General features: G+C 40.6%; 3 protein-coding genes across 6 annotated transcripts in view; 1 reads left to right on the forward strand and 2 right to left on the reverse strand.

The window, feature by feature from the left end:
* Positions 1–12,710, reverse strand: part of LOC131345217 (exostosin-1c) — a 49,375-nt gene extending 36,665 nt beyond the window's left edge. Inside the window, exons 1-2 of one of the 3 annotated variants that reach the window (XM_058378008.1) lie at positions 12,515–12,710; positions 3,436–4,688 (exon numbers count right to left, since the gene is read on the reverse strand). In XM_058378008.1, the coding sequence (XP_058233991.1) occupies positions 3,436–4,373 (938 nt within the window). In that variant the 5' untranslated portion in view covers positions 4,374–4,688; positions 12,515–12,710. Of the gene's footprint in view, positions 1–3,435; positions 4,689–11,751 lie in introns of all 3 variants that reach the window. The other 2 variants (XM_058378007.1, XM_058378006.1) reach the window with 2 other exon arrangements.
* Positions 12,711–13,964: 1,254 nt separating this feature from the next.
* On the reverse strand, positions 13,965–20,159 carry tpmt.1 (thiopurine S-methyltransferase, tandem duplicate 1). 2 transcript variants are annotated; one of them, XM_058377676.1, is made up of 9 exons: positions 20,017–20,159; positions 19,473–19,598; positions 18,509–18,601; positions 18,290–18,422; positions 17,084–17,136; positions 16,891–16,965; positions 15,592–15,677; positions 15,440–15,484; positions 13,965–15,350 (listed from the first exon to the last, which is right to left on the reverse strand). In XM_058377676.1, the coding sequence occupies exons 2-9, from the start codon at positions 19,568–19,570 to the stop codon at positions 15,232–15,234; spliced, it is 702 nt and encodes a 233-aa protein (XP_058233659.1). In that variant the 5' UTR covers positions 19,571–19,598; positions 20,017–20,159; the 3' UTR covers positions 13,965–15,231. The 2 variants fall into 2 exon arrangements, with proteins under 2 accessions (XP_058233659.1, XP_058233660.1); XM_058377677.1 differs by lacking the exon at positions 20,017–20,159 and adding an exon at positions 19,697–19,807.
* A 455-nt stretch (positions 20,160–20,614) lies between these two features.
* LOC131345035 (protein phosphatase 1 regulatory subunit 36) lies at positions 20,615–26,059 on the forward strand. The gene is made up of 11 exons (XM_058377674.1): positions 20,615–20,685; positions 20,856–20,920; positions 21,019–21,105; positions 22,205–22,344; positions 22,543–22,612; positions 22,703–22,801; positions 23,316–23,456; positions 23,839–23,881; positions 24,433–24,629; positions 24,759–24,953; positions 25,053–26,059. Exons 1-11 carry the CDS (start codon positions 20,662–20,664, stop codon positions 25,321–25,323), a joined length of 1,332 nt encoding a protein of 443 aa, XP_058233657.1. The 5' UTR covers positions 20,615–20,661; the 3' UTR covers positions 25,324–26,059.
* Positions 26,060–27,446: the final 1,387 nt, after the last annotated feature.

The raw sequence follows: 27,446 nt of genomic DNA on the forward strand, positions 1-27,446 counted from the left end.
TCTTTCCTTAAAAAAAGAAGCAAGCGAAGTAGGCCATTAGGTTGTGATAAGCCTCTGCCTGCTTATACACCCCCCTTTTCTCTCTCTCTCTGCTTCTTTCCTTCTTGGTGAATGGTTCGAGGTGATATCAGGTTAATCTGTAGCAGTGGCAGATGCTGGTCATCATTAACCTGCAAGTACCTCCTAAGAACTCTTCCTGTGCCACTTCTCTATCCCCATCAATTGAGAACACGCGAAAGACAGACAGAGAGCAAGAGAAGGAAACAGATGAGTTAATAGACCTCATTTCATGCAGTGCTGATCTTCACAGTTTTTGTTTTTTTGTTTTTTTTTTTGTTTCTCTGGTTCCTCTCCTTCAGAGGCCACGGCTACACTGCTCTCTGCCTACTGAGGGTGAACACAAAATGAAATCCTCTTCCCTGCCTACAGCTCAGCAGCTTATGTCTCCACTCTCATTACTGAAAGGAAAAGAAACAGAAATGGTCCTTAGTCCATGGACCACCAAGCTGCACTTTACCTTCTTCTAGCTAGAGCGGTTATAAGACCCCTTCCCTTTCTGTGAGAGAGTGTGTGAGAGAGAGAAAGACCCTCAGAACTCGTCGTGTGGAATAAATGAACTCATTCATTCACTCTGTGCTGTGGAAATGTGTCCACACCACAAACCCAAAGCAAACAGGAATGGGGCGCTGCATGGTGATGGAACTATTAAGACGCTACACTTTCTCACATAACTCAGCAGTTAAAGCAACTTCTACCTCTAACTCAGTCTCAGCCTGATTATATTGAGTTCATTTCATAATAAACTATAAACGTAACAATTATACTATTTGTTCTACACAAACGTAATGATTATAATTACATTAAAAGTTAGTCAATAAAAAGAAGTCAATAATCTATAATATTGCAAGCCTTCAGAGCAGCTTCTGCCCCAGATTCCACAAATCTCTGAAACTGTACTGAAGTTTGAACACAACTCTTCCGAAATATATTCCCTCTGTTGGTGTTTTGATGATGGTGGAGCGCTATCTAACACATCGCTCTTAAATCTCTCATAGCTGTTCAATAGAGAGCTGCAGGGATGATGTAGTTTTGTCGGAAACCCAGAAGTTAGCATCACTCTAGTTCCCTTGACAAAAAGCCGATAGGATTTTTTTTTCTCTGGCTTTTGGATTATTGCAGGAAATAAACTTTGTGACTAACCAAAGTTTGATTTGTTTTGTTTGTCAAGATAATGTTCACCAATAAACACAACTCCTATGAATTTTGATACCTAAATCACCAGAGGGGGGAAAAAGCTAATATTAGGCTACAAACAAACTACACCACAGTCACCAACTCTTTCAATCCTTATTTAAAAACCATGTTCTCTAGACCCGAATGAATGAAAAGTTTGACCTGGAATAGATTTTAAGACCGTGTTATTAGTATAAACACAACAAGGGTGCAGTAGATGAGCTTTATTGTTCAGAGTGATGACGTTTAATCTTTTAAATCCTTAAAACCTTTGGTCCTCAGCCATGTAAAAGCTTTAAAAAAATCACGAGTGGGGTGTGCTTTTTGTCCTAGAATAAAATGTTGACAATATCTTGAGCTTGTTTCAATCAAATCAGACTTTTTTCAGGCATTTAACCAAAAAAAACCCCATTTGGAACGATGGAAATGGAAGTGCAAAAATGCTGACTCGTTCCTGCAGAACTCTAATGGGTTGAGATTGGTGAGGCCATAACAGATGTGTTCAATCTTAACCACAAAGGGCTGGTGTGTGTGTGTGTGTGTGTGTAGATTTTATTTCCAATCACACAGGAGCCACATCTGATTCCACCGTAAAATTAGCTGATCTTGGTTTTTTAAAAGACTGTTTAATAGGTGTGGCTTCTGCTTGGTTGGAATAAAAAAACCATCACCCACACCGGCTCCTTCCGGATAACACTTTACACCCCTGTTTTACAAAATCTGCATAACCATCAAGGCATTCAGTGAGATCTTGTGCCCTGTGTATCGAGGCAGTGGCATCATTGGATGAGATCACAACCACCAGGATAGAAATACTGCGTCATTGTGCAAAGGTGCGCGGTCAGAATAACTTTGTATTGGTGTATTGGCAGTGACCCTTCACTTAAAGGGGACAAGTGGACCAAAGCATGAGAGCAAAGTCTCTTTCACTGCAGCCAGCACGCCTCCTCTCCGTAGGAGTCAAGCGTTCAGATCTGTACTGTTCTTCTTATTGTGTGTGTCATATATGTACTCAACCTACCAAGAATATAGTGACGAATGACTCATTTGACCATATCACATCTCAGTGCCTACAATTTTGCAGCACTGAGCAAATCTCAAACACACGTTTGTCATTCACAGGTTTCTGCACTGCAACCCTGCTATAATATCCCTCTCTGTGTAGTTGTGGATGGATTGTTCATGCTGACAATCTAATCACATGCTACATTCATAGTCACCTAAAGAACAATTGCTGTTCCTTTTTCCCCCTCCATATCACACTAATGCATAAGCATTACAGTCATCACAGTGGGGCTCTTTTGTCCACGTTTTGCAGCACTATTTATCGATGCTTTTTACATAAATCTAAATGTCACTGTTCCTGCTGACGCATGAGGCAGTTACGCTCCTGCTATCCATACTGCTGAAACTGGCTGGAAATCGATATATATCTTTCCTTTTCCTTTTGTTTTTCCTTTAACCCAGCAGGATATGTATATTATACATTATTGTTTTTTTTTTTTTTTTCCAATTTGTTATCAGAAGTAGGTTTTATTTCTAAAACTGCACAGATACTCTAAGTATTTTTGAGTCTAAAACGTACATCTACTCATTAACCAGCTCTACACATTCGTATTAGTACGAGATGTAATCAGTTTACTCTGATGCCAGATATAGTAAATGTTTTGTTTTACGTCTAGTGAGCAGTGAAATATGATTATTTCTCTGGGAGTTACCTCAGGTCTGCAGCTTGTACATGACAGTGTTTATACCAACAACAGTAATGTTAAAGAAGAAAAACTACAGGAGTGTTTATGAATAATAGCAGTCATTAATCCTAGCTAATTTCTGTTTTTGATTTGCACTTCATTGCAGTGTTTGCTAATCGTTTTCTTAGGAACAAATGGCAAGGCTGTTTGGGTGTTATACTAAATAGCTCTTGATTTAAAGCCTAAACAGATGCATTTGTCTGCACATTAACGCTCTACATTTTACACACCATACATGCATTTTCACCTGTTCTTCATAGAGTGTTCGGTTTCACGCACCTCCTACACACCCACAACACATGTCTTACACAAGTAAACTACCCTCTTAAACAGTAAGTGATAGTATGCTTTGTCACTTTATACTCAGCAGGCAGTAGCTCAGGTTCATAGCCAGCAGCATCACAGACACATTCCACGCTCAGCTGCTGTTTGGCTCACTAACTTGACTTACCTCTCGTATTCCTGGTTGTCATGGTCACAGCGAGCATCCTTGTGCTTTTCCCAGTCCTTGCCGTGACGGCAGGTCGTTAAAGATATGATGTCTTTGCCATTATGGATATGATGCAGTGCATTCCGTGTGTCAGAGCCAATACCCGTTAGGTAGCGTTTCCCTTTGAACATGAGTAAATATTTCCGCTTTGGCGGCACGGTGTTGCGCAGTAACCACCCGCGCTCGCCGCCCTTCTGTGGATGTTCTTTCGAGAACAAAGGAATGGAGACGTCAAAGCCAGGCCGGAAATGCTCTGTGTTCAGGCTGGCCTTGGCCAAGATGGCCTGGCCTATGTTAAAACCCAGGTCCTCCGTGTAGTTGGGCCACGTGCCTGAGTAGAGATTGAAGACCACGTGGTTGCGTCCGTCATTCCAGAGCGGGTAGCCACGGATTCGCTCGTCGACGTTGGGGACAAACTGCGTCGACAGCTGGTCACGGTCCAGTGTGTCAATGCCCAGCACGAACAAGCAGGCCTCACGTGGGTCTGATGTGTAGTACCTGGACTCGGCCACCGAGGCCAGGATTTTGCGGTAGCTCTCCGACACATGATCGCCCTTCTCAGGTGGGTATACATACACGCGAAAGCCATCGCGTCCATGACAGCGACTGAAGTCAAAGCATGTCTCCATTCGACACCGGCTGTCCTTATAGATGCTGTTCCATGCCTGGCGTCGCAGCATGGGGGATTCACCAGGTCCTGCTCCGTTCTGCAGCTCTGCATGGCTGGCGTACGCTGGTAAAAGGGCACGGTCCAGCCAGTCAGGCCATGGGCGCAGCACTTCGACCCTCCGGCGTGTCACCAGGCCCAGGATCCGCTCGTGTAGGCCACCCCAGTAGAAGAGCAGCAGCCAGCAGCACGTACACAGACCCAGAAGCACATACTTCTTGCGTGCCTGCATGGGGCTTCCTCGCTCACCTTCAGCTCTCCAGGACTCAGCTGGGAGCTTCAGCAAGGAGCAGACGTGGTGGGGGGAAAAGGCCCGAGCTCTGGCATAGCTCCCCCGGCCACTGGTCCATTAGAAGAAGAAGGAGCTACAGCACTCACTGGCCTCCTCTCTGGCTTTTACACTCCTTTTCTTTTTCTCACAGCCGAGCTGGAACCCGCCGTAACAGCAGTGTGTGGTCCTCGTCTTGCCGTCCAATGAAAGCGATGAGGGGCAAGTTCTCCTCGCTCTCCAGTTTCCTCATGGCTCACTGGGTCCTTCTGCGCTATCCTAGCAGAGAAATGGACAGCAAGCATCACTAAATATCCTTCTGGTCATTTAGTCTAGATGTGACACTTATGCATTCTGTCTTTTATCAAAATATTCATATGAATAGATATCTTATTTACTTTCTGTAAAACTGTAGCTATTATAAATAAAATTAGCTTGGGAATTGTGCATGTAATTAAACCAAAATGATGAAATTTTAATTAAAAATATCAGACACAACAAAACTTTTATGCAACACTACTGTAAGCAGTTCCATTAAAACAAAAAACCTTGGAAAATTATTCATCTGTCAGCAAGTTCTTTGTTCTTTTACAATAACATCAACATCTACATCCAGCATACGCTCAGTGAAGCATCTCCGGTGAGGACAAAAGATGGTGTGTGTGCCAGCATACAGCCATGCTTGATTTGAAATGGGTGCGTTTACACTGGTGGTCTGAGACCGTTCTGCTGTTGACACACACACTGGCCTAGTGTTTGGCCTGAGCATGCTAAACATGAGCTGTGAAGAGATAGCATCAAGCTCTCTGCAAGCTCCAGTGAAACAGAGTCCAGTACAGCCAACATGCAGGGAGGTAGTGGGGGGAATAACGAAACTTTTAAGAAGTAAAATCAAGACTGAGCAAGCAGGGAAAATAAATCGTCTTTATGAGCGCGGTGTCCGTTACTCTCGGGAAAGACTGGACTTTGTGTTTGGTATGAAAACATGCTGCAGTTTTGAGGTTACGTTGTTTGCCAAGTAACCCTCTCCCCTCATCTTCATAACCCCTTCGTGTGTGTATGTATTTGCGGGTGTGTATGCATGTAGCACGTCACAGAGCAGGTCAGTGTTTCTCCTGCCAGGCTATGCACAAAGGCAGCTTTCAGGTCTCACCTGGCTTTCTCGAGTTTTACTTTTTACCCTTCTTTTGCTCCCTTGCTTATTTGTTATCTGTCATAAATGCTTCTGTTCTCTCCTATCAGTGCTACACCATGGACCATCATCCCTACTGCTCCACTGAGATTTCTGTGGGGCGTGAGATTACAAGATAATGCAAAACTGTAAAATGTGTGATTGATAGATTATTCAGAATTCCCTTCTAAATGTGAAATGCTTGTTTATATTTCTGTTTGGTCCAGATTCCCTCATCATAGCTTGTGTTTACTTTTCAATACAACATGCTACCACATACAGATCTGCTTTTGCGCAAACCAGTGGCAAGCTCGTCAAATTACAAATAATCACATGTCAGTTGGAAACCTTTCCCACAGTCCTGTCCTCTGTAATACTGAATAGGCAATAATTCCATCTTCACATTTTGTTTTTTTCTCGCTCGGCTCCCAAACCATATCTGCTTGAATAGCAAGCTCTGGGACAAATTTAAGAATTCCCAGAGAGCAACAAATTACTCCATTCTGGTTAGTGCTGGTGTCCAGCTGTGTAGTACAATATGGCTTAAAAATTCTATTTAACTTGCACTTGATTCCTGATTTTTCTTTTTTTTTGCTTGTGTTTTTCTCTGCTTTATTATCAACCTTCATCTACAGCAACAATATTCAATTTCTTTCTAAATGCATACAGCAAATTAGACTTGATCTGAAATCTTACTTAATCAGAATGAAATAAATCAGCAGCAGCAGCTCACGATCATCGATTTTTTTGGAGAGGATGACATAATTAATTATACAGCCTAAAGCAAAAAGAATTAAGCCGTGTGGTTGTCCCACTATAGTATCTTCTGAATTTTTGGAGCAAATCTGTACGTTTTAAACATACCTTTGTTTAACTGCATTCGATACAGAAGGTGTTCCCTATTGGCACAGAAGAGCTAATAAAATAAATCAGGGTTGCCAGGTTTCAGCAAAATTCCCAACTTCCTTCTGAAACTAGCCTTAAAATTCAGGCATGGGAAAAATCACATTTGTTTTCTCTGCCTGTTCATATGAAAAGCATTTCTGATGTATGGACATTATCCACTCTGTAAATCCTCCATTTTCCCTCCCCCAGTTGCTGCAGGATTCCGTAGCAATCTGACAATAGGAATGGATCTGTACATCAGAGACACATGGCCTGCACTTACACTTTACCTTTGTTTGTGGAAATATTATTCTTATTATTTGCTATAAAGCAAGATTTTTGATAGAGTATTTTTGTCCCAACCCAATTATTGTATAAAACACGACCCTGGCAAACCTGTCATTAACCGTGCTGCTTCTCCTCCACTGAATATGTTTGCAGAGTGAGCAAAGGGGCAGCATTAGTCCTGCCCAGACACGTTTATTAATGCTAGCTGCAGTTCTTATTTGTGAATAATAACTCCTAGAAAGGCGAGCAAATCAATGAAACACTGGCTTATGTGTGGAGGTGAATGATGAACATTTATAGAATGGCTGATATTTTATAGTGGTTTTCTGACTCACATGTCTTTAGGGATGAACCACGGTTAATAATAAAATATATATATACTATATATGTATACTATATATATATATATATATATATATATATATATATATATATACAGTTCCACATAGAAACCTGGAGATGTACAGAAACTGAAAGTGTGTAGTAGGTAGTCTTGTGAAAATGCTATTATACTTGGTTGCAATGGTATTTCACCCCACAAGCTGTAGGAGATGAACTAGTTTTTGTTCATATAGTCACACATATTCACTGCTGCATGCTGTATATATACTAAATAAATACAGCGTTTATTCAAAAGGATTCTAAGTATATGTAGCTCTTAAGATCAGACCATTAGAAATCATAATGGTGATGTCACTGATGGTATATCCACTGATGTTTTTATATATATAGAGAGGTGGAGCTGATTCTCATGCTTCTAAGGTGCTCAACATAATGATTATTCAATGCTTCTCCAATCGAGAGTGCGTCACTTTTGTTTTCGAATTTGCATTTAGATTAAGATGCAGCAGGATCGCAATCACGGCTTTTATTTTATGTCTGTAACAATGTACGTTAATGGAGGTTTAAAAAAAAAACCCAACACCACATTTTGATCAGGCTGAACTTAGATCACTGCTTTCTTTGTCTGATTCCTGAAAGAATTCTCTCTAAACAGTTGTTTACAATTGTCTATAAGTGCAGTGTATATATATATATATATATATATATATATATATATATATATATATATATATATATGACTATGAAATGTTAAGGAAATCCACAGCCATAAAAAATAATCACATATCTAATTGCTTTTCCGGAGGTCATCATTTTCAGGCATGTGTTTCAGTCTTGGCAGCTGTGAATAAGAAATGACCCACAGCTGGCTAGAAAACAGTAAGCAACTGTTCAACTGTCCGTAGTATTGTGAGATCTACATGTACAAAGAGCTCCAATTTTTTTCTTCACTTAATATACGTCAACATTCCTGAAAAGCCAAAAGAGGGCCTTCGAAATGAAAGCTGACATTTTATTTTCTAACCTTAAAATGATCCCATTTTCCAGAAAACAAAATTGATTGCAGATGAACATGCCCTGCTCAAATATACTATATAATATATGTAAATATATATTTATATTGTATATAAATCATGTGATATAACGTTACTGTCATTGTTGTGGGTTAAGAATCTTCTCATAAGCTGGTATCTACCCATGCTCTCTGTAGGTTTTTTTTTTTTTAATGAATATTAACTCTGGGATGTTTTTCTTAGCCCAAACAGAGCTGATGGAAGCACACTCGAATTTGCATAATGCTTTTGTGATGTCAATTTGTGATTTAATTCAATATTTAGATGGAAACAAGGCTCCTGTTCCATTTCACATCTAATGAGCTGCAGCATAGTATCTAAAACAACAAATATTCTGCTGCTCTGTAATTTAAACTTTAATTCAAATGACGTGTTATATGTCATATATACTGTATATGAAACTATGGGCATGTTTCAGTGCTCCGTCTGCGTGGATATGTGAGCATAAAATCAATAAGACACTGCTTGCTCGGTGACGCTCCTCTCACCGTGTGCTATGCGCCGAGTGCTGATATTAGTCAGAAAACAGATGCCTGAGATTACGTTACGTGCTGCTCATCAATAATTCATGCTTTCCTTTAGTTAAGACATTGATTTCCCTTCTTTTATTTCATTTGCCTTTTTTCTTACCTCGCAGGTGAAGTTAATCTCAATTTTCTCTGCGAATCGATTGCCGTTAATACAGGTGTCCCAATAGCAGGGAAGGCCACTGCAATCCCTTGCAATAGATGATAGGAGCAGGAGCAGGAGAGAGATAGCCCAGCTAATAAATATAGGGCAATGCAAATCGAGGACATGTGTGGGCTTGGGGAACTCAGCACTGGGCCACAGGAGTGAGTCTAGAGCTGACAGGGAGAGACTGGTGGAAGTGACTCTCTGACACCCGCTCAGCCTTCATCACAGCCCGTCACCGATGCTGTCTCTTTTTAATCGCTGTCGCTCTATTCCTTATCTTTCCCTTCAGTGTGTTCAGAATGTGTTTGAGCTTCTCGGGTAAACAGCACGTATATAGACGCTGACTCCAGAATCAAGGTTGGTCAGGAATGAGTTTGCGATGTATTCATAACAGCTAATGAGAGCATTCCATCATCCTAATCGCCCTGTCCTATCAATTCTATAATGCATTCATGAGACTATCAGTTAACTTCTATGCATATTTTCCATTTTCCTTGGACTAAAAATGCCTTTCGTTTTGAGGGGCACAAGAGAAAATGATTTATGGTGAAATCGTAGGGTTAGAAGAAGCAGGTGCAGCCGTTGTTTGTGGTGCCATACTGGCCAGCTCAGACGGCGGCAGCCTGGTTTGTTTTCTCACATGGAGGAGCTTGTGACAGCTGGACTCACAGCTCATCCCTTCTCCTTCTCCTTCTCATATAATTCCTCAACCTCCTTCTTATTCTCATATAAATCCTCAACCTAAGATTGTGTCTTTTGTCATGTCAGTGTGTCTATGCTCCATTATTGTGGATGATACAACTGCTATTATGTCTTCCAAGGTCAAGTTTTTTTTTATTTTTTTTATCAGCCTGAACTAGGATTCTTACAGAGTAGCTCCAGGTGGTTTGTGATGGGGTTCGAAGAGCCTGGCATCTGGCAGGATGCAGTTACAGGAAAGAATGCACCTTCATGTCAACAAGAATCAATTTTAATGAATACGGCGTGCCTGGGTTGACATCCATCTTGACATTCTTTCTCAGTTCATGACCCACAATGGCATGAATAACAGACTATACGCGGTAGAAGTACTGCTCCTGTTCTAATGACCTACAACCACATCCAACTGCCAGAGTATCATTGTCACTGTAGCTAGATCTCTCTCAGCCCAGAGACACAGATTCAGGATTCTGACTTTATCACTGCGCTCACACAAAACACATCTGTATATTACGTCAGTCAGTGTATACCTGGAATTTTATAATGTAAAAATGTGTTTGCATGACTCCAAGTTTGATAAACAGCTCATAAAAAGAAAAAGAAATCTAAGACAAAATCTCATTTCACTGATCTATTGAGCCGAATTAACTCCCACTCACTGTAATGTAACACACTTCATTATGATGCATAAGAGGAGTTTTTAATATTTAGTGAATACAGACACAGTATGACATACAGGCTGTACACACAGAAGCTCTTTTAGATTGTCTTGTTGGCCTTTTACAGCTATATTTGCAAAATAACCACACTGTCTGTACACAGAACGCCTGTTGGTGCTGGCCATGCGTTTTGGGTTGCTCTGTGATTTTGGCCCCTGCTTAACTGCAGCTGGTTTCAGACAGAACGTGTAGGTTGTGTACACGGTGGCTGTTTTTGGAGAGAAACAAATGGGATGGTGAGGTGACCAAGGCAAGATTTAGCTAAAATTAAATGTGGAGCTCTATCATTATGGGCTAGAGGGAAAGCAACGGCGGGGCAGCCACGGCTGTGCTACGTGTTTGTGGCAATGAGACTGACCGGGCCTGAGGCTGTGGTTCAGTGTGCTGCTGCATCATCTGGCCTCACCTCGAAATGTGTTTTCGAACAAACACAGCCTTCAAATAGCTCAGTTTTGAAGGATATATAAATCTAATGTATGCTGTTGTGAAACTTGGTGTTGTTTCAAGCAAAACTGTACTTATTCTCCAAGAAATTTCACAGACATGCGAGGGGAAAATGGTAGAGAATTAAACTAAACTGTTGCCTCAGAGGGGTCGAAAGGGTGTGCCTGAGTTAATAAGATGTTTACCTTTTACTAAAAGCCCCCTGCTACTCCTCACATTTTAATTTCCAGTCCACAATAATTACGACTTGGCTTGATTAATTATGTCTCAACAATATGCTGCCCGTGCACATGCCTCAAGGGCTAATTAACGAACAGGATGAGCGAGGACAATTACAGCTTTTCTCTTCTGCTCCAGCATTAGTAGTCTTGGCTGGGAGAATACTTTACGCACATATTTCGGCTGTGCACTCCACACTTTAAGATGCTGTGAATGCACAGAACCTTCTCTGTGCCATAATGCAGAGCTATTCATGCCTACTGCCCCTCCTCCTTTTAACCTTCCCCTGGCCCACATGAAGTCATATACATTTGCTTGCATGACGCCAGGGGAATGAGTTATTAGATGCTGTCAAAAGGGTGCTGAGATTCCAGCCGTTTTTTTCCACCTTCAGACCCTTGCCCTCATTAAACTCCGGGCGGCGTATTGTAAAACGAAAGGCTATAAAACTAGTCCAATACATTGAAATAGCCATGACAGATAATACACAATATCTGATAGCTTGGTTGAGTCATGACCACTGTTTAGTGATGTCTCCTCTTGGGATCTCATTAAGTCAAACGTCCCTGACAGACCGAGCTGTGAAATCAGCACAAGCATGGACACCAAGTGGGTAAAGTGTCTCCTATAGAGGCATCTCGAGAAGAAATACGCTATCAAGCCACTCATCTGACTTGTAACTCTGACACCCACATCAGTAAGCCACTTGAAGCATGATTCCATTAGATAATCACGGATTGGTGTGAAAGGACACTCATCACCGCCGTTCTTGCTGATTAGCTCTCTGCACCTTCTCGTGAGTAGCACATCAGTGAAGAGTGTGGTACCTGCTCTTGGAGCGCTGTTCCTCTTCCTCCGGAGCGGCTGCAAGACTCTCGCATCCCGACGTGCTTTATGTAAGGGATCCTCGCGCTCTCCTCCCGGAGACTTCCTTCAGTTTGGGATGCGATGAAGTGACATTTCATAAGTGACCGAGGAGCCTACTTACTAAACCCACCATTTCTTAGACGCTCTTAGTCGTTTACACCTGTGGACACTTTTATTGCCACTGTCATTAACGGAGCTCGGAGGCGTGTAAACTGCCTCGCACCGCCGCTTTTCTCTCGTTACCAGCAGTTCAACAGGATTGAGTTACGCGAGCGTTAAGGAGCAGATATGCGCTCCCTCCTCCGTCATCCCCGCTCCCTCCCTCCCTCCACCTCTATCCCTCCCGTATCTTAGTCGGATACAGCGACAGATCTGACATGAATGTTGTCCGCTAGGCCAGGTACAGGTGGGCTACGCGGATGCAATAGCTGCGCGCGCGCACGCATAACGCATAGTCTCTTGCGTGGCGAGAAAGCAGCGTGTACACCAGATCCTTTACAGTTTTACAGCACATGCACTGCACGCTCGGTCAATGGGAGAGAAATAAAAATGGTTGCTATGTCCTGTGTGCAAAAAAGCTCGCTTACAACATTAAGGTTGAGCGTCACGACGACGCGTCCGTGATCTAAAAGCTGTGATGGCGCCGTGTAAAAAAACCCCGTTCACCACGACCCTACGGCGCCGAAACCTATTTACAAAAACACAAGGTATGCGCTACCTCACCCTGCGCTCCATCACTGACCAGTGATCCCCAGCCTGAATAGAGTCCAGTCCCACCGGCACTCACAGCACGCGTTTTCAGCTTGACCCTCCATTCAGAAATAAGAAGAAGAATAAAAAATAGATCGCGTCCAGCTCTCTGGGCTGTCACAGCACATGGGGTTATTATTGTCCATTTCCATTATCCGCGCAACATTCTCCAGGCCACGCCCCCCGGCGTTTCTGATTGGTTCATGACCATGGAGGCGTCTTGGCGAACACACACACACACACACACACATCTGGCACGCGCTCTCGGGACAAATGAACCTCAATCGACCTTGGCCGCTAAACTGACGCTCGACCAACGATGACAGAAAATCGATAACAACAAAAATGCCTGTTTACTGAAACATCCGTGAACACGATAAGATAAAATCATAGCTGAACATTTTTAAGCACTTGGAGCAAACAGGATGATGAAGTTCCCGGAAAATTATATCCATAAATTTATACTCAGGATATTATGATCAGAATATTGTACCTGGTTTTACAGATGGCACTAGAGCAGAAAAATCATAAAATTATGCTTACTGGCCACATAGGACTGGAACTTAGATACCCTGCCACTGACCATTCCCTTCTGTCATCATTAATGGCACAATACATATATATATGTATAAGTACACTAAATTCCAGATTTGAGAATATAATCAAAGTGTAAAAGAAACAAACTGAATTTATATACAGCGTCCACTAATAATTTTCTGGCTCTTGCAAAAGATGTAAGGATTTTAGAAAAGGTGCTGCCATCTTGTGTTTAAGTTTAGAACTACACTACATACGGATTCCAGACCCTTTCAGCCTACCTCAGCCCTTTTGCCCCAAAGTGTCGTTTTATTTTAAAAAATTAAGATTTCCTTTCACCTAAACTAAGAGGCCCTAAAATGTTCAAGCATGACACTGCCCCTGTACACAAAGCACAGAGCTCCATGAAGACATGGTTTGAGAAGGTTGGAGTGGAAGAACTTGAGTGTCCTGCACTCTGACTCAACCCCACTGAACACCTTTGGGATGAACTGGAACACCGACTGATCCCCAGACCTCCTCACTTTTACAACATCAGTGTCTGATCTCACTAATGCTCTTTTAGTTAACACAGCCACGCTCCAACATCTAGTGGAAAACCTTCACAGAACAGGGGAGGTTATTATAACAGGAAAGGGAAAAAACAACAATAAATTAAAATACATTGTATATGTATATACTAGTTAGTATCACTGAGAATCTTGAAAACACTGGGTGAGATCCAGGAATATATTATAAAGGGTACACCAGTTGATTGCAGGGCACCATCCACACACACACAGTCACACATAACACAAATTAACAAAATGTGTGAGAACAACAGGAACAACAGAAGGTAGAGTAAACCCACACAAACACAAACTCTACACACACACAGTAATCCCAGTGTAGTCATTTATTCATATATGATTTATTTAAAATAACTTTTCACAGATGTAGATCAAATGCTTGAATGTAAACAACCACAACCACATGGCAATTTATATATATATATGGCCTACTATATTAGATTTCCTGCCAGATCATCTAATGGTTATTGTCTCTTCATGTTCTTGTGTTCAAAAAACAAGACAAAACCCAAAACAAACAGTAGCCAACTTTTATCTTGTTTTTATCTTGTCTTTTTTTTTTTACCATCTTCTCTGAAACACAGCAATACAAACACTATCTAGCTGGTAGTCAAACAATCCATGGAAATACATAACCACTATTATATATTGGCGCATGTGATGTGGTTTAAAAGGTTCCTGTGATTTTCCTTAAAGATTAAAAACCCATTCTTCATCAGGACCAGGCGTTGTGCCTGTAAACCTATTAATGCTTCCTTTTGATGCAAGCTATATTAATGAGTTAGGTCTAATAGATTAATTAAGGAATCATCCAGTGGTTTCGCTGTAATCATTTCAGGTGTCTGTTGCTCTCTAATGAGGCTCATTCTGCTAATGAGATTCATTTTTTAACCACAGCACTGTGATCATGAGGTAGTGTCACCTTTTTAAAAATATGCATTAATGATTTTGACATTAAAGGTCTTATCCATTTAAGGCTTTTTGAGGCTAGTTGTTAGATGTGTAATTCTGCCATGATGATTCACATATTTATATTTAATTAGTCTTTCAAATGAATAAAACGCTGTATTGAGACAGAGTCATGTCCACTGCCTGATTCTTTGAGGGTTTGTCGTTTTTTTCCCTAAGGTTGTGCGCGTGACTTTGGCCTTTTTCTTTTTGTTGCTCAGTGCGCGTGGCAGAAGAACAAAGAAGCGGTAACTATGCTAGAGCAATCTTTTCAAGACCTTCGCGTCCTGAAGCGTCTCCAAGACAACGAAATCACTCGAGGTCAAATCGCACATCAAGACAAAGACAAAGGAGATCACGTTTTTTTGACATTAACAGCGCAGAGAAGAGCTGCACCCAGAACCGCATCCTGCACCGCGACAATCCACCTACACACCCCTTCACGTGAAAAGCCAAATTCACGTGTACGACCTTAGACAAAAACAACACATATAAGCTACTGTACCACACACTCAGCAGACAAAGACTAAAAACATTTGAATTCTGGAAACTTTCGACACCCCTCTTTTTTCTAAATGTACAAAATATTCATACAAAAGATATTTTCACTTGTTAAAAATGATTCCTGAATGTCTGTTAGTTGGCTTTTGGAGTCAGCAGGTACACCTTCTCTAGAAGTGAGTCTATTCCCCATGCTTTATATTTTTCTCCAAAGGCATCTCTACTCTGCACCAGCTCAATGTTAAAAGAATCACCTGGAACACACACACACACACACACACAAACACATTAATATATATGACATGTATATATGCGCTTTCATGGATGCATGAGGTAAACTCACCATATAAACTTTTCACAGCTTCTTCAGGCACAAAAAATGGTGGTCCTGTTGCATCAAAAAACTATATGAGTAAATACAAATACTAATACACAACAATTCTCAGCAGACTCTAAAGCAAAAAAAAAAGAGGCACAACTCATTGGTACTGTTACCTTTGTACAGTTCAGGGTTGTACTCCAGTGTGTCCAATAAATACCTGCACTCTTTGTCCATCAAGGACATGATGAGTGAGGCATACCTTCAGAAGAAAAACAAAGAATATTACAGTTATCAAGCATTTCCTGTACGTTTTCTGGCACAATTCTTATGCTATAGTCCTTTGTTATAAATATTTATACCACAGCGTTGTGGAAATTTTGTGATGTAACAGAAAACATGATTCATCAGATGAGGCCACCTTCTTGCATTTCTCCGTTGTCCAGTTCTGATGCTCATGTGCCCATTGTTGGCGCTTTTGGTGGTATACAGGGGTCAGCATGGGTACCGACTGGTCTGCAGCTATGCAGCCCAATACGCAACAAACTACGATGCACCTGACACCTTTCTATCAGAATCTGCATTAACTTCAGCAATTTGAGCAACAGTAGCTCGTCTGTTGGATCGGATCACACGGGCCAGCCTTCGCTCCCCATGTGTATCAGTGAGCCTTGGCTGCCCATGACCCTGTCGCTGGTTCACCTCTGTTCCTTCCCTGGACCACTTTTGATAGATACTGACCACTGCAGACCGGGAACACCCCACAAGAGCTGCAGTTTTGGAGATGCTCTGATCCAGTTGTCTAGCCATCACAATTTGGCCCTTGTCAAACTCACTCAAATCTTTACGCTTGCTCATTTTTCCTGCTTCTAACACATCAACTTTGAGGACAAAATGTTCACTTGCTGCCTGATATATCCCACCCACTAACAGGTGCCATGATGAGGAGATAATCAGTGTTATTCACGGCACCTGTCGGTGGTCATAATGTTATGGCTGATCAGTGTATTACCATGCTTGCTCTAAAACAGTAACATTTCTACTTTAAAAACTGGGACTTATAAGGTGGACGGTCCTTATAAACAAGTTGAATAAATGTGTATAATATTTATATAGTGAAGTTTGCAGATTATATACTGTTTTGAGAAAGAGTCTCCACTGTAATCAGAGGGAAGGCTGTTCCTTTAAGCTTTCTAACAAGGGAAAGTATTCAGGACAGAGGAAATTGCAGTCTGGTTTCTGTATTTAATAGATTACATATAAGACGAATAAAACACTTCAGGACATGTTGTTATTGGACAAAGAATTCAAGGTGGCACTCTGTGTCCTGCTGGGCTGCATTAAAGTTGGTTACTTTCCTATAACAACTTGGACCGGTTTGTTTTATTCCTTAATCAATGACTTCCCATAACAACCTGCAAAAGGTTTGAAGGATGCATTTGTTGTGCAAATGCTTCACAAATCCGCCGACTTACTTTTGCCTGTCACATGGGTTTATGGCCACCAGGGAACCCCTGTCCCAAATCCCTCCAAACTCTCCCTCTATGGCACTGCAAAAGCAGAGAGAGAGGGATAGAGAGAGAGAGAGAGAGAGAGAGAGAGATTCAGAGTCTTATTATTTTTCTCAGGCATACTTCATAATCTAAACCTGTTTAGTACAACTCTTACCTGGAGAACTTGTATAAATCGCACTGATAGAGTGAAATCCTTCCATCAGGACTCTGGAAACAGGGAAAAATACACCAATCTGATGCCTCCAACCACACGACTATATGTTTTTTTAAGCTTATCATTATATGGATATCATCAACACCAATTAAAACTTGAGGCTTATTAAAAAATGAACAATGATATCGAGAACCTGTTACCATTCAGTAATAATCCATAAATTATCCGTGGAATGAAAACTGTGCAGTAACGAGCTGCAGAACTACGCATGAGCATTGAAATATTACACAATCATAAAGGAACAATAAGGGATCCATCTCTCAGCAGCTCTTCATTTATACTAATTCATTATTCTACCTTTTTAAAATCTTACTGTACAGTGGTTTTGGAGAACAATGCTTTCTGTATACGTCTTCCAGGCCAGATGCATGTACAGTATATAATTCTTGCATAAGGATAATCAGTGTAGGCAGACAGAGCAGAGCAAGACAGTACAAATGCTTCAGCTATACTGACATCCTCACAGCATTAATAATAAATGGCCACCATGTGTACTAGCTGCGAAGATATTTTTACACACAGCAGACAGCTCTGTGCAGCAGCTTGGATTTGTTCTTTATCTATTTTTTTTAAAAAGTTATCAGTATTGTTTAATGTCTGATCTGCATGCTGGAAGTTATCACAGACATGAGAATTATGAGCTGCTATTGACTTGCCCATTACCATTTTTTAATTCATTAAAGTGGCCAAACTGTGTCAGGAATTCATCCTGATATCCTGTAACAGCTCTTAAAGAGAAATGGTCAAGGTTTGACTGGGTCACACAAGGTCAAAATCTTTCCAGTTTTTAAGCATCTGAGTTGTTTATCTGAAAGACTGTGACAGGACACTATCTGGCTGGAAGACAAACAGGAAGACATAACTTTCCCCAAGTAAGAAAAGTTTTATCTTATCGGGTTTTCAGTTATCAGATTTCTGACAGAAGCCAAACCAGTTTCTACAAATCAGTTTTGAGTCGATCCTGTGAGGAGTGCTGGGCCTTGCTGCGACTTCGTCTTGGGAAATATTTAATAATGCATACTGCAGTTTTGGTTTGCCAAAACAAACTCCACCGATTCTTTTTTAATCTCTATTCTGAGAGAACTGATTTCTTAGAAGTGGTAAAATAAATAATGTGGATAAGGAAATATAAGGTCTGTACTATACCTTGAACACCTTTGCTTCAGGTATAGCCGGAACTGGCTCTTCTTTGTACTCAAGGCTGTGTTCTTCAAAAAACTGCTTTATCGCTTTCTCAGAAATCTCAACCCCAACAATCACGTGACCCATGTCAGCCAGCCTGTGACAGACAGAATACAACACATGAATAACTCTGAGCCACATAACATTTTAACTGTGGCATGTTCTGTAAAGAGAACCACCTACCATTTCATGTCTACGGCCTTACCACAGAGAGGGAAGAAAAACCGAACCTGCTTTCTTCCACACAAGACTTTATCCAGATTAGCCTTTAACATACTGAAGACAAAAGGCAAGGAGAATCATTACACGTGAGAGAAATATACAACTTGCAGATTATACAGATTATACATGTCCATGCCTGTCATGCATACATACTCTACAGAGTCTTTAACTAGCCCCAAAAGTTTCAGTGGGTGTAGAAGCTTTCCCATATATTATAAAATATTAAATACAATCCGAGCTGCAAATGGTACATTACATGACCAAAAGTTTGTAGACACCTGAACATCATACCCATATGTGGGCTTTCATTAAACTGTTTCCACAAAGTTAGAAGCACACAATTGTCTTTTTATGCTGAAGTATTACAATTTCCTTTTTACTGGAACTATGAGGCCCAAACCCTGTTCCAGCATGACAATGCCCCTGTACACAAAGCACAGAGCTCCACGAAGACATGGTTTGAGAAGGTTGAAGTGGAAGAACTGGAGAGTCCTGACTCTGACTCAACCCCACTGAACACCTTTGTGATGAACTGAACCCCAGGCCTCCTCACTTTTACAACATCAGTGTCTGACCTCACTAATGCTCTTGTTGCTGAATGAACACAAATCCCTGTAGCCACGCTCCAACATATGGTGGAAAGCCTTCACAAAAGAGCGGAGGGACTAAATCTGGAACGGGGTGCTCAGAAAGCACATGACCTTTGGCCATAAAGTGTGCACAGGCCTACATTTCTGACCATCTAATAAATGTATTTCAGACAGTCGTATTCTGCATCTGAATGGACTACTGAACACATTCAGTACAGCATCTCTGGCTGTTCCCCCCGTAATAGTGAGGCTGATACTATCTTCACAGTGGCAGTGCACGTACACAAGGCCACTAATAATAGATGGAATTATTAGACAGTAAAAGTGCCACTTGCTGGTGAACGTGAGGTTGGTGGAAACCAATCCTTCCTTCCTGCCATCTATCCTCCCATTCGCTTATTGCCATGACTCGGTCTATTTGAGCTGCCGTCATCTTCACCGTGTCACTTCAGTGTAGGAGTCTGGAAATGAACATGGCAATCAGTTAGTCAGTGTACATGTAAACACTCAGCTGAAAAAGATAACCTGCTTTAAATATTCAGAACAAGCCTTCCCTTACACACAACAACAATCTGTCACGTTGTTTTGGTGTTGCATCACATGGGATAGACTCTCTCATGATACTGAATTGCATCATAAACTACATATGATAGAATCTCACCTGTTCAAGGATGACATGAACAGGTGAAATGAAATGAGTTTAGAATCGAGTACACCTTTACACTAAAGATCTGTAACATGGAAGAGTAACATTGTGATCACATACTAACTTTTAACTAACGCCAACTTTTAACTATTATGAATTAATTTTAACAGCACATATATGTTCCAATCGCAAATTAAAAAGACAGATATTGGTGTTATTACTTATTGTCTTACCGGATTTTCAGGACTATGGACCGCCGGCTACAGTTCATAATAAAGGTGTTAGTGGAAGAACAGGAAAAGGCGGGATGAATGATCGGATGCTTTACAGCTATAGGACAAGGTGTCTGTCTGTCAAAGTTGACCCCGCCCACTTTTCCTGGCGCATAGTATCCGAAGACAAAGATTTAGCTGATTATGCTGAAAATGAAGTGAAAGCGAAAGCCGCAATGAACAATATATATTGCACAAACTAAATCGCATTAACATTTTCTGAAACGAACTAGGATTAATTTTTGTTCTTATCTTGTCTTCTTTTCTCTTTGTTTTTTTTTTTTTTTTTTTTTTAGTTTGTGTGTAGCAGCCCCCAGTGGGCTGTTGCGGTGAAGCAGGTGCTGAATATTATATAACGTATAATAATAATAATACTCTATTACCAAACCATAGTAATAACAACGTTGTTAGTAATAATAATAAACGTACAAACAATGACTCAACTTTACTTTTATATTTAATTAACGCATCGTTGTAGGTTAATATAGCCCAGCCAGTTGGTCAGTTTTGGCAGCTTTACCAAAGTAGTGTCTGATTGGCTGTTGCTAAGATACGGGCTTTCCGCCATCATTGTAAACAGCCTGGCTCGCGCTTAGTGGAGCAGACATGTCAAAGTTACAAAAGGAAATGGTGAATATTGGAATTTATTTTCAAATTGATAGTGCTTAGACATTCAGATCTCAACAAATGATCAAGAAGAGCGTAAATGATTGGCAAAATGTTTCATGTAGTAGAAAAATACAGGCTGAAAATGAAAGATTCTTGTACTTCTGTATGTTTTGATTTTGTGCTCTTTACAGGTAAATATGCCTCCTCCTGGAAAGTGGACCTGGAATGATGAAACACAAACCCTGGAGTTCACTTGGTAAAATGACTTCTGCATTCTAGTTTTGTCCAGTAATAAAACAATTTGACAATTCATTGAATCTAGAGACTGACTTTTGGCTGTTTTTTTTTTAACAGTTCTAACATCTCTGCTGGGATTAAAAAGAAGAGAAAAGCCTCAAAAACACCTTCCTACCAGGAGCTTGTTAGGGAGCATCTAGTCAAGTAAATATTTTTTCTCTCTTTGTTAATGCTGAACCATTGTAGGAGTACATTAAAACTTTTTTTTACACATTATGATCACCTGCCTAATATTGTATTCGTCCACCTTTTGCTGCCAAAACAGCCCTGACCCATCATGCACTGTGTATTCTGACACCTTTCTATCAGAACCAGCATTAACTTCCTCAGCAATTTGAGCAACAGTAGCTTGTCTGTTGGATCGGACCATACGGGCCAGCCTTCGGTCCTCGCGTGCATCAGTGAGCCTCGGCTGCCCATGACCCTGTCTCCGGTTCACCACTGTTCCTTCCTTGGACCACTGTTGATAGATACTGACCACTGCAGACTGGGAATGCCAGACAAGAGCTGCAGTTTTGGAGATTCTCTGAGCCATCACAATTTTTCCCTTTTGAAACGTCGCTCAAATCCTTACGCTTTTCGCTTAACACATCAACGTTGAGCACAAAATGTTCACTAGTTGCCTAATATATCCCACCCACTAACACGTGCTATGATGAGGAGATAATCAGCGTTATTCAATTCACCTCTCACTGCTCAGAATCTTATTCCTGATCGGTGTATATGTAAAACATGATATCTATCACCTAACCACGTAATGTCTAGCTGAGCTCATATCAAGGGACAGTTTTAACCAAATGTTCCTCTTCTTTATAATTCAAACCTGGAGGCAAGGTGGCACAGCGGGTAGCTTGCTGTCTCAAAGCTCCAGCGTCCCTGGTTAGTTGACATGTGTGTGAATGTCTGTGTGTGTGTGTGTGGAACCTTGCGATGGAATGGCTTGCCATCTAGGAGGTATTCCTATCTTTCACCCAGTGTTCCTGGAATAGTCTCAAGATCCACAATCCTGAAAGCGGTTTCTTAAGATGACTGAATGAAATTCTAATCAGCATCTAATTATACCTTTAGCAAATATTTAAGGTTATGTATTCAATAGATTTCTGCAAAAGAACAAAGGTATTATGGTATGATATTTACAAAACTGCTTTAGAATTGCAAATTAATTGATTTAATAATTATAGCATTATTTCTGTGCTGCATCAAGAAATAATGAACCTGATTGCACTTCTTTGGATTTTTGAAGAATTTCACAATGCAAGTCTTCAGCCAGAGGAGGGAGCTCTGATCAGAGGAAGAGTGTGAGACTTGCTGAGCTGAACGCTTACAAGGCCACTGCAGAATGCTCACAGGAACGGGACTCCATCACCATTGAGGATGTAAAACGTAATTGATATTATACACAATTGTGTCCTTGTGTATATAATGATATTGACCAAGACAACAATAATCCTTTTAACATTAGAAGCTCTGTTAACACTTAGCCCTGAAGCAGTGCAGACAGATTCATAATTCAACTTGTATCTATACAAAACAATATTACAAATAAATCCCTTCATATTACGCAATTTCTATTTATTCCAGAAGTGGCAGTCTCGTTAATGCAGGAGAATGAAGCATTGCCTATTCCACTTTCCTTTGTGACTGTGATCAAGTAAGTCATACTACTCTACTTGTTACATGATCATGATTAAAGTCATATAGTAAAACATCTGTATTGTTAATGAAATTGTTTTGAATACAGGAGTAAGGAGCTGGATGCATTTCTGGCTGCTCTTTTGCTGTATCTTCACTGCTACTGGCAGAGGAAGGCTCTGGAGGAGAGATCCAAGCCCCTCAGGGTGTGAGTCTAAAGTTAGGGTTTATGTGTATTTGAAAAGGGATTACAAATAATCTTGGGATTGTACTTGATTTGTATTGTATTGCAGGACTGAGACTGTGAAATGGGTTTTTATCATACTTTAATGTACTGTTACAATGATATATTACAGCGCTATCAGATCTAATAAAAAATTAAAGAATAAGACCTCTGCACATGACATCAGGGTTCAAACTCAAATAATGATCATGCCAACCATGCTCCAAAATCTATTGGTTAGCCTTCCCAGAGAAGTGGAGGTTATAAATAGGAGATAAATCTGGAATGGGATGTTAAAGAAGCACATATGAGTGTAATAATCACGTGTCCACATATTTTCAGTCATTGACTGTTTAGGCGTTGGAAGAGTAAGAGCTGCTACACTCATTACAATGAAGTCTTAGCAACAGTAATGCTTACATGAACATGACCCATTGCACTAGTGGTGGCTAATTGTAAATCTGGATTAGCATAATCCTCTTTCTTTTGGTTGTTTCAGGGAGCAGAGCGTGACAGAGCAGCAGATGACAGCAGAAGCAAGCATTAAACTAGAGCTGGCCAAGAAGCACCTGGCCGTCTGTTACTCCAGTCTGGTGCTGGGGCAGGGTCTTTCCCAACAGCACCACATGGCCTGTGGCAGGTCTGTGGCAAGTTGCCAACCATGAGTAATTTAGCTTTTCATTGTCATTTAAAGGAACACACAGGCAATAATTCATCAGGAGATTGCCTGACGGTACCACTTCGCAGTTTATAACTAGGCCAGATCTGAATAATTGCTAGGATGAGTAATGCTCATTTGTAGAAAACAAAACATGGACTTACATCACCAGGACTGGAGAGTTTCTGCTGCATGATGATTAACTAATCTGCTGTCTGTGTTACCTTGACAACTTGCATAAAAGTGCAAAAATAAACATGTTCCAATTTAAAAAATTAACTGTAGTGCCATTCTGCTGTACTCGTGTGTGGTACTTAATTATTCTATTTTGAGAGATGCAACAAATTATGATTTGTGTCCACAGGAGCAGGGTGTCGTCCACTTACAGCGACAGGCATCTGTATGAGGTTGGTGAAACAAAAAGTGTCTAGCCATTGATGGTGAAGAGGTGCTTTAAAGAGATGTTTATTTACTTTTATCTAAGTCTCCAGTTTGAAGATGGTCCTTTAGGTTCTCCTTTAAGTGTTCCACAAAGGAGGAGCCTTCAGGATGGAAGGACTTTGCACTTTGCAGTATCTTGGCAACAAGCTGCATTTATTCAGTCTTGTTATCTTGAAAGTGAAAGAACTAATAAAACTGGCTGAAACATAAGTTATAAGCGGGAATCGCTTCACAACATTCAGTGAAAGAATAAATAGATAAAATATAAATATATGAGGTCATCTCAGAGGTAGCATCATTTTTGTTGATTATTTTCTGATAATAGCACACCACATTATTCTTCATCAATCACACTCACTGTATTACTGTCTATTTTACAATGATTGTTTTACATTTTCATAATCATCGTTCAAGCCTCTCCTGCTTTTAGCAACCAGATCTTTAAGCAAATGGACATAACTGAAACTTGAAGGTAGATTTTTACTAAACTTCCATATGCTTTGCATGTGTGTGCCAGTGTCTGTACAGCTTCTTCTGCTATGTGGCTTGGGTTACCTTTGGAAGGCAAGATCTAAAAGGCATTCAGATTGAGATTAATCGCTTGCTTCGACCTGACACATTCAATTTTGCCCTGAGGGCTCAAATGAATGAAGCAGATGAAGACGAGGAGATCACCCAGGAAGAGAGTCAACCTAAGACCATCCCAAGCATCAGGTCTGTGTCTCACCTTGAGTACCTGTATGCTCTACAGTATTACATTTTGTGTGGAAAAATGAAATCTCGATAGCACAGTTGGTGAACTTTATAACATAATATAATGATATCATCTGATCTTTGAAACAGGAAGTCTCGGCACAAGCCAGGCCTAATCTCTACATTGACCCAGTGCTCACCTGTCATGATGTCCATCCTGCCTTCAACACAAGAAAAAGCATCTAATTTGCGCCAGAGCTCCAGCCTTCACAAGCAGCAACCAAATGAGCTCATAGACACAGATGTTCTAATGGAGGAACTCAGCCAACAGCTGGCATCGTGCAGGTGACAAATGAGTCACTCAAGCTGTAATAAAATTTTAGCTAAATTCATTCATTATTCCTGTCCATATTAATGTCTCTGGTTCTCCTGTTGGGTTCTTAGCTTTGGCATACTGGGAAAACCTCTGAGCCAATTGAGACACAACCCAGTGGTGACCGATGGAGCCATGAAGGAGGATGACAAGGCAGCCGATGAAGACCATTTCGATGATGACGACGATGAAAATTCGCTAACAATTAATAGAGGTAGGAAGACCACCTTTATGCACCGGAGATCTGGCAGGATGACAGCAGAGATGCGCAGCAGCATGAGCCGGGCTCACACTGTGACCTCGAGAGCCACCACAGAGGCACCTTTGTCAGATACAGAATGAAGTATTTTATTTTTCTGTGTGCATATGTACGGAGGGTTATAGTGTCTGTATTTGTCTAGGGCTTAAAATACTCATATCTGTTGTTGTATTCAGAAACGGCATGGTCTGTACCAAAAAGGATTTTTCTTTATGTTAAGCTGCTGCAAAAGAGAAGACACTGTTGCACCACAAATTACAGCATTATGTTCTGCAAATTGCAACTTCATCACTTTATTCAAGTCCAGAAACAGATGCCTGTGTGAAATGTTCTGTAAAGCTTCAGTCTAACGTGACTGAATAAGTGAGCTAACTGTTTCGAAACAACACTTAGTCCTTTCCCAATATAATTTTTAACATATGCATGCTTTATAATATTTGAAAAACACGTAAAAGATGTTTGGAGAACAGACAAAGCTCTGTAGCTCTGTGCACTGTGTGAACTCTGTGGAGCAAGGACTCAATATACAGTATTTTACAGTATTTTATGTATCATACAGTGTTTTATTTTGGACCTCAGTTAGGCAGTCAGACGAAAACCGAATAGGTCATTTTCCATTACATTTATCATGCTCTTGTTTTATGTTCTGCGAGCAGGGTTGCTAGATTTTGTGTATAAAACCTGTGTAATGCAGATATACTGTACGTATACCGCACATCAGAAATGTACACCAGTGTTAACTTGCTTGGAGGAAACTGCAGAGAAAAATAAAAAAATATATGTACTGTATATTCGTCCTACCTTTTGGTGTGATCTTTGAGCTAAAGTTGAGGTGGGAAGCTTGTTAAAGCCTCACACACCTCCCTACAACCTTCTGTAAGCTGTTCTGTAAAATACAGCATTAAAGTAAAAACGTTGTGCACTTTTTTGGTCGCTGAAGCTGAAGCAAACTTTTCACTTAAACACACAACCTCCTTTTCTTGTATCTGTAATCATATTTGTTTATTGATGACACTTTTAGTATCTCGAGACCACATCTGAGATTAAGATTCTGCCATTTTTCTACACTTTTTATCTTCTTGTATTGTTTAATATTAGTATTGGTATGACATGTTTATATTGTCAAGCTTGCATTTTATGATAGAAGGGCCCTGTTATAAATCACCACAGTGAATCAGTATTATAGAGTAGTATTAATGCCATAATCAATAAATACACTTCTATATTAAGTGAAATGAAATGTCACTAATATCCCTTTAGTGCCAATTTGTTATTACACATGATATTCCAAATATCTCTTCTTTATATTACTGTCAGCAGCCCATAAGGTGTAGTTAATGTTTGCGTGTTTAGACTTATATAGCCTGAGCAGTGAGTATAGCAGAAGCAGCTTTACTATCTTACTAATTGGATGGGTAATCTGGGCCTCTGTGCTGAGTAATCTGGGTCTGTATAGGTCTACTGAGGAGAGTAGGTCTGTGTGTGTGTTCATTTTGTAGGGACACCATGGCATGGTTTTGTTTCTGAGTAGAGCAGTCAAATCCTCAATCATTTAAATAATGCAGTGTATTGCATTCTTAGTAATAGTCAAATCTTCCCAACTGGATTATTTTAGATTTTATATTAGATTTCAACCCTGGCTGGATTGACATCATTTGGACTTTTGGACTATTAAGATTCTGGATTTTTGTCCATGAACTTATGATTTAACTTAATCTTACAGTATGAACTGATTTACACGTATATCTTACCTACAATCATCAGATTTTATATCAGACTCTGTAACAAGAAGTGGTTTGGAACAAATGCACCAAAGAAGATTGAACTAGGATAAAATACAAGAGCACAACGAATAGCATTGGCACAGTGTTACATATTAATTTCACTCAACAATCACTTTATTAGGAACACCTGAACTCATCCAATCCGCCAATCATATGGCAGCAGCACAATGTACAAAACCATACAGATACAGGACAAGAGCTGTCCCAAAAGCTAACAAGAAAGGTACAGTAAGTCAAATAAACACACTTTACAACCAAGTCTCAAAAGGGAGAACACACCAAGACTTGACACAGATGGGCTACAACAGATGACGACCACATGGGATTTCACGCCCATCAGCCAGACACAGGAGGCTAGAGTTTACACAGGTTTACTGAAACTGGACAAATGAGGACTGGAAAAAGACCAGGTGACATATCTT

This window comes from Hemibagrus wyckioides, linkage group LG24, assembly GCF_019097595.1.
Source record: "Hemibagrus wyckioides isolate EC202008001 linkage group LG24, SWU_Hwy_1.0, whole genome shotgun sequence".
NCBI classification, from domain to species: domain Eukaryota; kingdom Metazoa; phylum Chordata; class Actinopteri; order Siluriformes; family Bagridae; genus Hemibagrus; species Hemibagrus wyckioides.

What these genes read in the sequence shown, in the direction of transcription:
- tpmt.1 (XM_058377676.1), bottom strand. Translation starts at nt 19,570, where the DNA reads ATGACGGCAGCTCAAATAGACCGAGTCATGGCAATAAGCGAATGGGAG. An exon ending in CACCAACCTCACGTTCACCA is followed by an intron (nt 18,602 to 19,472) that starts GCAAGTGGCACT and finishes TTTTGTCTTCAG; the next exon opens with TATGTTAAAGGCTAATCTGG. An exon ending in CTGAAGCAAAGGTGTTCAAG is followed by an intron (nt 17,137 to 18,289) that starts GTATAGTACAGA and finishes CCCTGTTTCCAG; the next exon opens with AGTCCTGATGGAAGGATTTC.
- LOC131345035 (XM_058377674.1), top strand. Translation starts at nt 20,662, where the DNA reads ATGTCAAAGTTACAAAAGGAAATG. An exon ending in AAGACCATCCCAAGCATCAG is followed by an intron (nt 24,630 to 24,758) that starts GTCTGTGTCTCA and finishes TCTTTGAAACAG; the next exon opens with GAAGTCTCGGCACAAGCCAG. An exon ending in CAACAGCTGGCATCGTGCAG is followed by an intron (nt 24,954 to 25,052) that starts GTGACAAATGAG and finishes TTGGGTTCTTAG; the next exon opens with CTTTGGCATACTGGGAAAAC.